The sequence below is a fragment of the Grosmannia clavigera genome (assembly GCF_000143105.1).
Source record: "Grosmannia clavigera kw1407 unplaced genomic scaffold GCSC_97, whole genome shotgun sequence".
In the NCBI taxonomy this organism is placed as follows: domain Eukaryota; kingdom Fungi; phylum Ascomycota; class Sordariomycetes; order Ophiostomatales; family Ophiostomataceae; genus Leptographium; species Leptographium clavigerum.
This window is the reverse complement of record NW_014040560.1, coordinates 1,006,716-1,019,879: the sequence shown is the minus strand read 5'-3', so window position 1 is coordinate 1,019,879 and position 13,164 is coordinate 1,006,716. Positions and strand designations below refer to the sequence as shown.

General features: G+C 54.6%; 3 protein-coding genes across 3 annotated transcripts; 2 read left to right on the top strand and 1 right to left on the bottom strand.

The window, feature by feature from the left end:
- Nucleotides 1-869: 869 nt before the first annotated feature.
- On the top strand, nt 870-2,411 carry CMQ_4278 (peroxisomal membrane protein; the record flags this gene model as incomplete). Its single annotated transcript, XM_014312434.1, has 2 exons — nt 870-1,485; nt 1,546-2,411. 2 exons carry the CDS (start codon nt 870-872, stop codon nt 2,409-2,411), a joined length of 1,482 nt encoding a protein of 493 aa, XP_014167909.1.
- Nucleotides 2,412-3,507: 1,096 nt separating this feature from the next.
- On the bottom strand, nt 3,508-5,183 carry CMQ_4519 (purine-cytosine permease; the record flags this gene model as incomplete). The annotated part of the gene is made up of 3 exons (XM_014312675.1): nt 3,508-4,610; nt 4,670-4,886; nt 4,941-5,183. 3 exons carry the CDS (start codon nt 5,181-5,183, stop codon nt 3,508-3,510), a joined length of 1,563 nt encoding a protein of 520 aa, XP_014168150.1.
- A 5,649-nt stretch (nt 5,184-10,832) lies between these two features.
- On the top strand, nt 10,833-12,235 carry CMQ_4870 (L-lactate dehydrogenase; the record flags this gene model as incomplete). Its single annotated transcript, XM_014313026.1, has 2 exons — nt 10,833-11,976; nt 12,120-12,235. 2 exons carry the CDS (start codon nt 10,833-10,835, stop codon nt 12,233-12,235), a joined length of 1,260 nt encoding a protein of 419 aa, XP_014168501.1.
- Nucleotides 12,236-13,164: the final 929 nt, after the last annotated feature.

Genomic DNA, 13,164 nt, shown 5'->3' with positions numbered 1-13,164 from the left:
ACGAGAATCAATGGCTCTACGAAGTGAGAAGTATGCAATTGCATTCTTCTGTTCGGTGCCATCAGTCTCGTCGGACATGCACGTGCACGTGCACTGTCCAGCGTCCAATCAGATTCACACAAATTGGCCCGCTTTTCCCCACCCTTCGGCTTGTCTCCAGGCCGAGGTTCACAAGCCGGGCATGGCCAGCCACTGTTTTCACCGCTGACTTTTGCCTTCCCCCTTCTGAATATGCAGTAGTCCAGTTCCGGGAAAGCACGAGAAGAGAAGCGGAGGCTGCTCTTCAGCTGGATTACGCATTCCGAATTTGCCTCATCCCCCGTCATCTTCAACCCGGTCGCATTCATCGGTCAACTACTTGTGTCGCCCTGTTGCTCCTTTGTCCCTTGTTTTTCTCCCTCCTTCAGCTTTCCACAAGCGCCCCACATTCGGCCCATTGGCCACCAGACCTCGTCCGAAACCAAATCGACCGCATCCAGGACTTTATTCCTCCGACACACACGCCGTAACCACGACGACAAGCCACCGCCAGCAGGTTCCGCGCAGTCTCCTCTGACCCTGTCGGACGCGTCCTTGTTGGTTGAAGGAGCGGTTCTTGCATCGTCTGTTTACCTGGGCAGCGGAGCGATAGCGAAACGCGCTTTCGTTTGGGCTACCTCTCGCACAGCACCAAAGCGGCCACCCCGACAGACCGTCGCGACACGAAAGCACGACCACGACTGACGACAGCTGGTAGACCCATCTTCCCGAGGGGGGCAGGTAGCTGATCGACGCGCGGACATTGTGGGAGCCCCCACGACCAAAACGGACGCGAACGGACAACACGACGGTCCGACAAGACACACACATTCACATCTGGCGGACTGCCGATGGCATCGCCGCCCAAACCGTGGGAGAGGAACCGCACAGCCCCGACAGCCACTGCCACTGTGCCAATGACGGTATCGTCGACGACTCCGACACTCGCCGCGATGGCCGCCTCCAATCCCTCCACCACCAGCCTCGCGTCAGCCTCAGCGGCCGCGCCAGCCATCCCGCCCATACCCGCGTCCCTGACGGCATCAGTCAACCAGAACGCGGCCAACTTCAGTCGCCTGGCCACTGCGTCGCCCGTCGGCGCTTCCCCCTACGGCGCCGGCTACGGCTCCGGCTATTCCCCCTATCGGTACGGCGGCTACGGTGGCATGGGGTCCATGGGGTCTATGGGGTCCATGGGTGGCATGGGTGGCTACGGCAGCAGCATGTACGGTGGCCTCGGCGGCATGTATGGCGGCGGCGGCATGTACGGGGCCGGCGGCATGTACGGCGGTGGCGGTGGACTCGGTGGCGGACAGCGCGACCCCAACGATCCCAACAGCCTAACGAACCGATTCGGCACGAGCACACAGGCCACCTTCCAGATGCTCGAGGGCATCGTGGGCGCTTTCGGCGGCTTTGCCCAGATGCTAGAGAGCACGTACATGGCCACGCACTCGAGTTTTTTTGGTACGTCCAATGGAGACGACATTTGGTTGTTGATGGTCTCCTGCTAACACGATGCTGCAGCCATGGTCTCGGTGGCGGAGCAGTTTAGCAACCTACGCGACACGCTCGGCTCGATCCTCGGCATCTTCACCCTGATGCGCTTCATCCGCACGCTGATTGCTCGGCTGACGGGCCGGCCGCCGCCTGTGGACGCGATGGCGCTGACCCCAGCGGCCTTTGAGCGGTTCAAGGCCGGTGTCAGCGGTGCCGGCGCCGATGCAGCCGGCGCGGGTGGCAAGGCACCTAAGCCCAGCCGGAAGCCCCTGATCGTCTTTGTGCTGGCCGCCTTTGGCCTGCCGTACCTGATGGGCAAGCTGATCCGGTCGCTGGCCGCGTCGCACGAGCAGGAGGGACGGCGACAGATGGCCCTCGTGCAGCAGCAGCAGGAGCAGGAGCAGATCGCCGGCGGACAGCTGGACCCGACCAAGCTCGAGTTCTGCCGCGTGCTGTACGACTACGCGCCCCAGCAACAACAGCTGCTGCAGCTCGCATCGACCCCCGGCATGGATCTCGCCGTCAAGCGCGATGACCTCGTCGTCGTGCTGTCCAAGGCCGATCCGCTCGGCAGCCCGTCCGACTGGTGGCAATGCCGCACGCGCGACGGCCGCGTCGGCTACCTGCCCGCCACCTTCCTGCGCCTCATCACCCTGCCGTCACAGCCGCAGCAGGCCCAGCTGATGCCGGCTTCGGCCGCACCGCCGCCAGCGCCGGTGAGCGTCGCCGATAGCGCCGAGGGCGGCCCGCGCGGCCGTGCCAACACCATTGTCAGCACTACCTCCAACACTACCGCTGCCGCCGTGGCTGTCGACCCTGTCAAGGCCGAAAAGGCCGCTGCCCAGAAGCAGAGCAAGGCCGCTGCCTTCGCCAAGTCGGCCCTTTACAATTAGCCCGCGATTGGCGATCTGGGCGATCATGACTAAACCTGCCCGCCTGCTCTAGCCGCCTTGCTCGGCCTATTACCCTAATCTCCTTCTCTTCTTGTCTTTTTCTGTACCACCGTCTTGTTTTGATCAAGGGGCGAGGAAAGCGGGTTCCGTCGGCGTTGGAAGTAAGAACGAAGGGATATGAAAGAAAGTCCCCCCCCCCCTCACGTGACGCGATGTTGCCTTGTTTTCAATCAGACTGTACCATGAAGGGATGACTCAGCTGCCGGACAGAACCAATTCAGGCTACCCATTTTTGTCGCGCCGCTTCGATGCCGTGAAATGTTTATACCACTGTGTTCTCTTCCTTCTCTCTCCGCCCCATACCTATCAAAATATGTCGAAAACCCTCCTCTGAAAAAGGGGGGAGGATGTTTGATTAGTACCGAAGGGGTTGTTTCTTATCGAGCAAGATTATGGTATCACGCTTAAGCCTCTTCCATTCATGCTGATGCCTGCCTACTCTGCTCCTAGAGCTGGCCCATGGAGACCACGGCATTCGGCGGCTCCAGGCCATTCGTGATAGACTTCCATCTTTGGAAGGGGTGCGATAAACCGCTCGTCACAATCAGTAAACCTAGAACAACCGAAACTCATGGGCAAGAGCCGACACATGAAATTAGAGTACGAGTATGTATCTAGCGAATTGCTACAGTGCCAAATGTAATTTAATGACAGCTCCCGATTAGACTATACGTGTATAGATATGACATGGTCTCGTATATTACCTCACTTTAGCTTAAGCTCTAACCTTTATACATACACATAGTTACGAGTTTCTTAGACAGTGTGTACGACCAGTATATATCAGGTTGTAAAACCTCACAGTTGCATCATACAGCGGTATCTTAAAGTGCAACAAAACCAGCTCAACAGTCATCCTTGCACGGAGGCAAACCAAAACAAAAATGCGCATAACGTCGTCTATAGCAAGTACAAGCAAATTCGACTCACAGACCGGGCCTTCGTCCGAAAGCCCTTGTTCCCGGCAGTGTATCTCTCTCGAACGGTGAAATGCAGAATAAAGCAACAGAAAGGGCAAATATAAGAGTCAGAAAGCTTAGCGCTTGAAGTAGCTCTTTTCCACCGCCCGCATACCAATATACGACACAGCCGCAAACGCGAAAGCCAGCTCGAAGCCGACGTCACCACCGAAATCACCGCCGCACAGCTTGCCGATCGGACCGGTAAACCACACCTGGGACATGCCTAGAATAGCGCCCATAATACCAAAGCCAAAGGCGATGATTGAGGCGATGCCAGGCGGCAGCTTGCTTGCATCTGTATAGTCCTCTGGGTGGTACCCAGAGAATCCACGGCGGAAAATAAAGTGCTCCGACAGCGAAATACCCTCGTAAATGGCGAGCCAGTAGCCGATAATCAACATGAAATTTTCGAGCCACGACTCGAAATGGCTGTAACCCGGGATGGAGATGGCGATGTAGATACCGGTGCCAATGAGAACCCAGAAGAAGCGAGGCAGGCGTTCAGTCTGCTTAGCAAGAACCTGCAGCGACAGCGACACAGAGTAGATGTTGGGGCAGTTGTTGGCAATGATGGACAGGGCGAGGATGACGACGCAAAACTTGCCGAAGCGGCCCAAGGGCGGGACGAGCACGGTGGTGAGCAAGCCGCCGATGCCGGAGTCCGAGTAAGCCTGCGAGTATGCCGGGTCGTTGACGGAAGCCGTCATGATGGCGGCACCGAGAAGCTCAGTGAAGATGAGCGGAAAGAACAGACCGGCAAAGGTCCAGAGGAAGATGGACTTGCGCGACCGATCCACAGGCTGGTAGACGGTGTAGTCCGCCGCATACGAGCACCAACCGGTACCGAAGCCGTAGACCGAGGCGGCAAAGGACAGGACAGCGCCAGCTTCAGAGGGACCAGACGCAAGAGGCAGCATGTTGTTAAACTTTCCAGAGTGGCCGAACTCGCCAGCAACAATGAGAAAAATTATGAAGCAGGGAATCCACGAATAGCGCTCGTACAAGTGAACGACACGGTAACCGAAGAAGCAGATCAGCAGCGTCGAAATGGCAATGACCAGAATACCGGCCCAACCAGGCATGTCGTTGTTGACGGCATGAAACAGCTGGGCACCGACAATGACGTTCACGGATGACCAGCCCAGGCAGGCCAGGATATTGAAGAAGGCGACTGCATCTGTTAGCAATGGCGAGACGGAAAGGGAAGCTATGCGGATGCGGTGAGGAAAGACGCACTAATCTTGCCGGACTGGTAGCCAAAGAAGAAGCGGGACAAGACCATCTGGCGCAGGCCAAAGCGAGGACCGAACATGGAGAAGAAGCAGACAGGAGTGATGCTGAGAATGTTGACAAAGATGATCGTCAAGGCCGTGTCGACAAAGCCCAAGTCGAATACGGGCTGGGCCAGAGCACCAATTGCGAACGAAGACACCACCATATTGGCAGAGAGCCACTGACGGCGTTAGCCAAGACATGAGAAAGTACTTGGAAGACCGGGGGAACATACGAGAGTGCCGACCGAGGACATGCTCGTGTCAGTCCGTTCATCGCTAGGCACGCGCTCGATACCGCGCTGCTCGACACCCAGCTTGGCGCCGATTGCCTTTAGGCGGCCAACGAAGCCGGTGCCCCTTGTGAGCTCGTCGGAGTGTATGGCATTCTCGTCGCCCATGTAGCCGACGGCGACGTCGGTAGTGCCATACTTTTCAGAGCTCGAAAGCTCCTCGTCCTTCTTGAATACGGGGGACATGTCGGCGAGGTCGATCTGCTGCCAGTCTTTTCTGTCGGCAAATTTTTCGCAAAGGAGCTAGCCGTCGTGTAGCTGAAGGGATCAAAGGCGCGCAAGATGCACAAAATCAAACAGTCCGCATGAGTGTGCTTGGTAGTGGTACAAAAGAGGGGAAGATGAGAGGCAATGCTGGCACCGGGTCTTATTATATATCAGCAGACAGGCCAGATGAAAGTACGGCTGGATCGTGAACGTAGCAAAGAAGGGAGGGGGTGTGTGTATGTGTGCGATAGTGTTTGATTGCGTGTGATTGGCAGGCCGGCCAATGCATGCGGCCCAATGGCATGCAGATCGGGAGCTGAAAAGGCAAGTCGGGAGATGGAGGGACAAAGTGGCTTGCTTCGGGGGGTCCAGGCAGCGGGAGACGCCGAGGACAGATGGGAGAGCTCTAGAACAGCAGGGGAGAGCCGGTTAGAGAGCAGGAGGGATGTGAAGGAGGTGTGGAGGCCTTGGGCTATAGGGACCAGAGCAGAGGGAGGGTGTAGTAAGTCTCTGGTGGTTATCTTCCATTGCTGTTCTGTGCAGGTGTAGCGCAGAAAAGTTGGATAGCTCATTTGCTTACATGTTCTCTTTGGATAATGAGGAGACAATGGAGAGGACCGTTATCTTAGTGTGCTCCAGGGTGGCGACGCCGATGTGCTGTTGGATGCGATCGTTGCGCTGATCATCCTGCACGAGGAGTTGCAGTACGGAGACGCGAAGGAAGATTGATGACACAAGGTGATACGTGACTTGCAGCAGAGAGAACAGCGAGATTCTACGAGCAGAAAAATGGACAGGGATATGTGGTGATGCAGGCAGGAGCGCCCGTCGCGACAGCCTGTTGTGTCCCAGCAGGCACACGTCTGCCATCCAAGCAAAGACTTTGCCAGTGGCTCTTTCCAAGCTAGCGACGTTGCGACGAAGCAGTCCACAAAAGAGGCAAGTGCAGGAGAAATATGGAGAACGGCGGGACTAGCTGAGTACGGGGCAGTATGTCCAGTTTACCCGCTCGCACATCTGTAATTCCTCTTATCTCCAGTCTCGAGCCGCTGGCTTAAATTTGTTCTTTTTTTGTTCTTTTTCGGTTCCAGAAATACTCAGTTTTACAGAAATACCGCATGTTATCTTAGCTCCACCTACATACTCTACTTGAACGCTAATTAGGAGTGCTACCTTAACTGTAGGTCAGTATCTATTGCGGACATTGGGCCCGAAGGCCTTTGGTTCTGTCGTATGGGACAGCGTTATCACCCGTGTTCTGCTCCGACACGGCAGCAAAAAACGGCTGCTGACGTGCGAGTGCATCCTCGGAGCCGGGCCGGCGAACAGCACGCGGTGAGGAGCATCGCCGCAGGGCAACGCCGATGGAGGAAGAAGGGGAGAAGGGCCGAGCAAATGGGTGAGCGAGTCGCTCTTGTCCAGAAGCGGTTGTTTCGGCCGGACAAACAGGTAACGTGCCTTACGACTGCGACTGCGCGTTCAAGTCTTGCATGTACGCCAAGCCAAGCGGACAGGGGTGCAACCGCCTGGACCTGAGCTGCTTCTTGCCTGCAGCTCAGGTGACGCCAGCTGGTTACGACCGCTGCTGGCTGCCACTGTCGTGGCACTGTGAATGTCTGCGAACACCACTGCGACCACTGCTGCCACCGCTGCAAACATCATTCGTCTGCTCCTGCCACTTGTCGCGTTCAGGCCGTCGCACGATCAAGCTGATTGGCTGTTCGTAATATCAAAAACTTTGGCGTCGCAGACTCCTTATCTCCCCTACCGCCATTGGCCAGCGGCTTCATCCCTGGGGCCGGGGTGGCCTTATGCTGGTTGGTCAACAGGACTGGTCAGAGATAAGAGCCGCCGTACCTTCCTCGGCAGTCCCGTTTCTCCGACAAAGCTTGTGCATTAGTTGCATATGCCTACACACCCTCTCTGTCTTCAAAGGCGACATTGTAAGATATGTATCTTGGTTCGGTCGGCTCCCTCCACTTTCGCTGCTGTACTTTGCCTGGGGCCTGTCTGATGCCCGTCATACAGCTATGTACGGGTGGCCGACTACGACAGCAAGCAGAGAATATGGCACTTCGACCGTGCGAGCCTGCAACGCCAGCCAAAAATGCAAGGAAACAGCATAAACAGTCGGAAAGGTCAGAAATACTCGCAAGCCCGATATGGACGAGTAAGCTGTTCCACTTTTATCCAGCTTCCCCCACGGTTATACGATTCTGGGGAGTACCCCAAAGCCGCATAGCTCCAGGATGTGCAGGCCGGCCATTTGCGCTGGCGGGATTCGCCCTCCTGCGCCTCTCACTGGGCTCCTGCTCACGGCTTCTCCGGGTCGTTTTTAGACCCCAGACGAAACTTAATGATCTCCATCTATGATCTTGCGCGATCCCCAATCAGATCCCGCGTTACTCTTGTCCTCCTGCGCTTGCATGTTTTTCCCATGCAACACTAGTCCAGAAGCACACGTTTTTTTTGCAAATGAGAGCTGCATGAAAGATGCCCAACACAATATTTGTCTCCCTGGGGGAACTCGCCGCCTGCCACCGCCTGTCACGTTCTTTTGTCGACCGGTTGTTCCCCGGCGGCTGTGCTGATCGCTGTCGCAAGAGAGGCGGAACCAATCTTTGGTCACGGATTAATGGCCGAGATACGGAACCGTCGTAAGTCAAATGTCATCTGCAATCGATTCCAACTGTCTTATCTTGCCCGTAAGAGACTACACCCCACGTGTACTCAGATCTACATGGAACGATGCGGGCGTGTTATTATCTCGTCCGCCCGTCTTATCTCCCCCATACATATGTACCTACGATCCACAACTGTAGATTATCGTGCGTTGACAGAGATCAGGCATGTACAGCTTTCTTATGGTAAGATATATATTGAGTTTATCGCAATGATGTTGCCTTTAAGCCTTTCTTACTCAGGACGCTCAGTTACGCAAACCCCCGCTAGATCACGCGTCGACCGAGTTGGATGTTGGTCCAAGGGTGTATGGCCTTACGCCATGTCGTTCATCCCAGGCATGAACACGCCATTGCCGTCTGTAGGCTATTTCTCCATTTGGTGGCGTGGGCGGTCAGCGACGATGATGCGCCAGTCAGATTTGTTACCAGCGCGGTGGCCCTCGCCGGTCGTCAGAATATTGCAGGTTGTAGATGGGCCTTCTTCAAACCGCACCGTCGTGTGCCAAGTCTTGGCAACTAGGTCTGAATACATGGACTCTGATGTCGTGAAGGCATGCGGCAGAAGAGCGGAACATGGATAAATGCTAATCAGCGTATTCAGTTAGGTGCAATATATGATACCACAGCATGTGGGAATTATTGTAGATCTCTCGGCTTACAATGAATTCATGTTCGCCTACAGTGGTTTTGCTTTCTCGAGACGACATCAGCTCGAGCAAGTTGTATATGCGATGTCTGGGACACGGATTTTCGTCGATTTTTAGTATCGAATGTGCCCAGCGGGGAAAGTGAGAAAGAAACGACTCAGAACCAAGAGTGTCCAAAACATTGCCGAGAAGATTTTAGTACCAGCCAAAGCTTTCGTAGGCTTTGAGTCTTCGTCAAGACGGTGTGGAGGCAACTTGAAATCAGTGACAACAGAGTCTATGCGCCCGCTCAAATACGAGCCGGATGTTTTACCTCCCATCAAGACAAGTATCAAGTTTGACTGAGCAAGACCCTTCAGCGAGACATGCATTCAAACTCACCGAAAAGAATGTAAGATGCGATTGCGACGAGTCTGCATTTTACATTTAGGCATGAGTGATGCAGCTGTGCTCCGAGCAAACGCATTCTCCAACATGATTCTTCACAGAGAACTATAAAGGCAACTGCTATGAAATCTTGCAAACTGCTTCTTTGAATCTATCTGTTCATGCTCCCTCCACTCTCGACAACACAATAATCAGGCAGAGATTTAATACGTACTTTTGCTCACAGAGTATGACAGAATTTCATACTAGACTTACTGAAGCGGGACAATAAAAAGAGGGTGGACAAATACCACCAAAAAGATGTGCTACTTCCGTGAATCGAACACGGGTCTTCACATTGGAAGTGTGAAATCATAACCATTAGACCAAAGAAGCTGTTGAAAAGGTGTGCTGCTTCCGTGAATCGAACACGGGTCTTCACATTGGAAGTGTGAAATCATAACCATTAGACCAAAGCAGCTTACTTGCTAGTTGTGGTGAGTTTGAGAATTGGACTTTATATAGGCTAGCGTCTCCGTTCCTAGTAGACTTAGCTTTCTTTTACCAATACCTACAAACGTCAAAATTCTCAATATTTCTACAGGCTATGTGCATGAGCTTTATTTTCTCATTTTGACAATGGTACGGAGTATATATACCACTTAAAGATCGCGTTTGCGGGGGGTGGAGAGCAGACTAGCCAACACATATGCAAAGATTTCGTTCTCCAAATGATGTGATGACGATGACGATGCCCACAACGGCTCTGTGAAATTGCATGTGCTACAGGAACATGTTGTGCGAAGAAGTTGCAATACTTCAATGAACACAAATTCAAAGCAAGATATCAGAAAACGGATTAAAATGGTATCTACGTATGAGACATGAGCTTCTCTTTTACCTTCTTATTTCCTCCAGCCGTCTTCAGTCCGTGTTTTATTTTAAAATACGGAGTATAGTTTCTCGTTGTCTTCTTCAGACGACCGTCAAAGCCAAGATTATGTTGCACTACTAAAACTAAGACCTTAAAAGAGCGCTGAATATTATCATAAAGCATTGGTTTGTCTCAACATCGCACGTGACTGCCAAAGGCATGCATTCTCTCCACCGCCAGGCAGAGATGGCCCTGGTAGGAAAAAACAATGTATAATGTAAACAGGACACAGGTACATCGTACGAGAACTAAATCTGCCCTACGAATGATTCTAGAGCAGAGAGGAAGGCAGATATGTAAGGAAGAGAAGAAAAAATACAAAGTAATTGGGTTGTGAAAGCATAAGGAAGGAATATTGTTTTAGCAGTCCTGTCTTCTTCCCTTAGTTTCTCCTTTAAATCGTTTTAATGACCTTTTTATTTCTGCTTTTGATACCTTCAACTCCCACAACCGCATCTGGCTGTAATCCTCTCCTGTAGCCGCGTTTAGCCCTCCGGTCCATAGGAGAAGGAAGCAAAAGAAGTAATCTCCTCTGTACTGAGGGGTGCAGGACACATGCGGTGGCCAGATGCCCGAGCAGATAGGCTAATTGCGCCTTATCGTTCAGTATGGCGAACTTATACAGGCATCAGGCCAATCAGAGGAGTGATTTTCTACATGGGGTTCTGTTGGCGTTGAGGGAAAGAGCGATAGTGACAGATAGGATAAGGGAAACGTCAGATGAGTCAAAGAAAGACACATATTCAGTGCTGTTCTCGACGACTTGAGGAACGGAAGGCGCTGCAGTTCTCCGTAAACGAAGTCGGCCTTACCGACAGTCTCCATCTTCTGCGGATTGGCGTCTTCGGGCAAAATAAAGAGGATAGCTGCTGGTGATCTCCCGGGCTGTCAAGAGCCCGACATCGGCAGCTCCAGCAGAAGCCGAGAAGAGAAAACGACCGGGAAACAAAGGCCCGAGGAAACAAGACAGCAAGATAGCACGACAGCACAGCAGACAATGGCCCAGACACAGCCGCCCAAGGCGACGACCGCGCTGCCGCTGTCGGCGTGTGTGTCGCTGGCCGACCTGGAGCAGGTTGCGCGGACGAAGCTGTCGCCACGAGCGTCGGCCTACTACTACAGCGCAGCCGAGACGCACACGGCGTACGGGCGCAACCGGGACGATTGGGGCCGGATCAGCTTCCGGCCACGGGTGATGCGAGACGTGACGCGGGCTTCGATGCAGACGCAGATCATGGGAGCCGAGAGCACGCTGCCGCTGTTCATCGCGCCGGCAGCCTCGGCCGGCCTGGGCCACGCAGATGCCGAGCGCTGCCTCGCGCGTGGTGCTGCCCGCATGGCGATCCCGCAGTGCGTCAGCTCGGTGGCGTCGCTGCTGCCGCGCGACATTGCGGCGACCTTTTTTGGCGATCCGCAGCGGCGCGGCGGCGCCGTCTTCTTCCAGCTGTATGTGCCGCGGCGGAAAGCGGACGCATGCCGACGCATCGACATGGCCAAGGAGGCCGGTTTTGAGGCGCTCGTCATGACGGTCGATGCCAATGTCATCGGCAAGCGCGATGAGGACGACCGGTTCCGCCTGTTACGCCTGCACGAACGCCGGGCACGCGGCGAGAAGGGAGTCGAGGACGAGTACGACAACAGCTCGCTGCCTCTGCACGAGGTCGGGGCCGACAGCACCGCCAACGCTGGCAGCACTGCCCTCGACGACTCCCTCCTGCTCCCCCCTCTCCCCGGCCACGAGGCCGAGACGCTCCGGGTCTGCTACACGCCCGCGCTCGTCTGGGAGGACCTCGCCTGGATCCGGGCTCGTTGGGGCAGCCGGCCGATCATCGTCAAAGGCATCCAGTCGGTCGAGGACGCGGTCGAGGCCACCCGCCACGGCGTCGACGGCATCTACCTCAGCAACCACGGCGGCCGCCAGCTCGACTACGCCCCCAGCGCTGTGCAGACCTTGCTCGACATCCGCCGCCTCCACCCCGAGCTCCTTGCCAAGACCAAGATCTACCTCGACGGCGGCGTCACCCGCGGCTCCGACGTCGTCAAGGCTCTCTGTCTGGGCGCCAGTGGTGTTGGCATCGGCCGCGGCTTCCTCTTTGCCCTGAGCGCCTACGGCACTGACGGTGTCATCAAGGCTATCAGCAGTGAGTCGTCTTTTTTTTGTTCATCGCTCTTTTGTTTCTTTGTTTCTTTTTCGGTCTCTTTGTCTCTTTGTCCCTTTGTCTTTTTCTCTCCTTCTCTCTTCTCCTTTATCCCTTCTCCTTCTCGTCTTCCCTGACACCTCTAGTCCTCAGTGATGAAATCCAGACGACCATGCGACTACTAGGAGTCAACGACATCTCCCAGCTGAACAACAATTACCTCAATTTGTCAGATTTCAGCCAACCGCAGGCAAAACTCTGAGCGATCCCAATCTCTACAGTACTCTGTGCAAGCCATCGGCATGTCGCCATGCTGTCTTGTAGATCACAGAATACATGAAGGCCCTTGCACTGGGCGCCGTTCTTCTCACCGATCTCTCCGTCTCTTGTCTGCGACACGTCGTATGTCTGGGTACAGCAACCGATCCCTGGGCTCGCCGGAAACGCCATTACAGGGGCTCTCGATTGGAAATGAAGGGAGCTAGTTCTCGTAATTTTGTGCTTATCCATTCCAAGGGATACGAGCACGGGAGTACTCGTACATAGTATGGGGTAGAGCACACGTGATCCCCCTCGAGTGGCGCCGTCGTCCTTTATGGTTGCATGCGAGTTACGGACTCCGTAACTCGAAAGGTGCAAGCGGACAGATTTGTCGCAGCCGAGGTGGATCCGTCGCCGTACAGTGACGTCGAGCGACACTCGCTGTGCGCGTGAAGAATGCCGCTTGCCAAATAAGCTGTGAAGACTTCACAAGTCGCAATGCTGGCAGGGAAATGAAAGGGGAATTGCACCGATCAGCAGCATGGGTGCGGCACAGCGGCCTTTCCTGAGCTGCTGTGGATTTCCCGAGGTCACCTGACCTCGGCCGCCGAAATCACTAGATAAGACGAAGCCCTGACTGAACGCACATTGCGCACAGTCTGGAGCTTCATTCAACCACCGAACGAAATATCATCACTAGATCTTCTGAAGGCCTTAGAGCTTACTACGATACGTGCAACTGGTCCGGACGAATATCCCACAAGGATTACCGTACGGGTCTTAAACTGGTATTCGCGCAGAGACTGCGCGTACAGACTACGTCGTAGTGGTGCACGGAGTAGAAGCCACACTGCTAACAAGGCTGATTGGTAGCCGCCTACCTGGAAATGAGACAACGAAGTTTCTGCAATTGAGACCATCCGAGTTGTC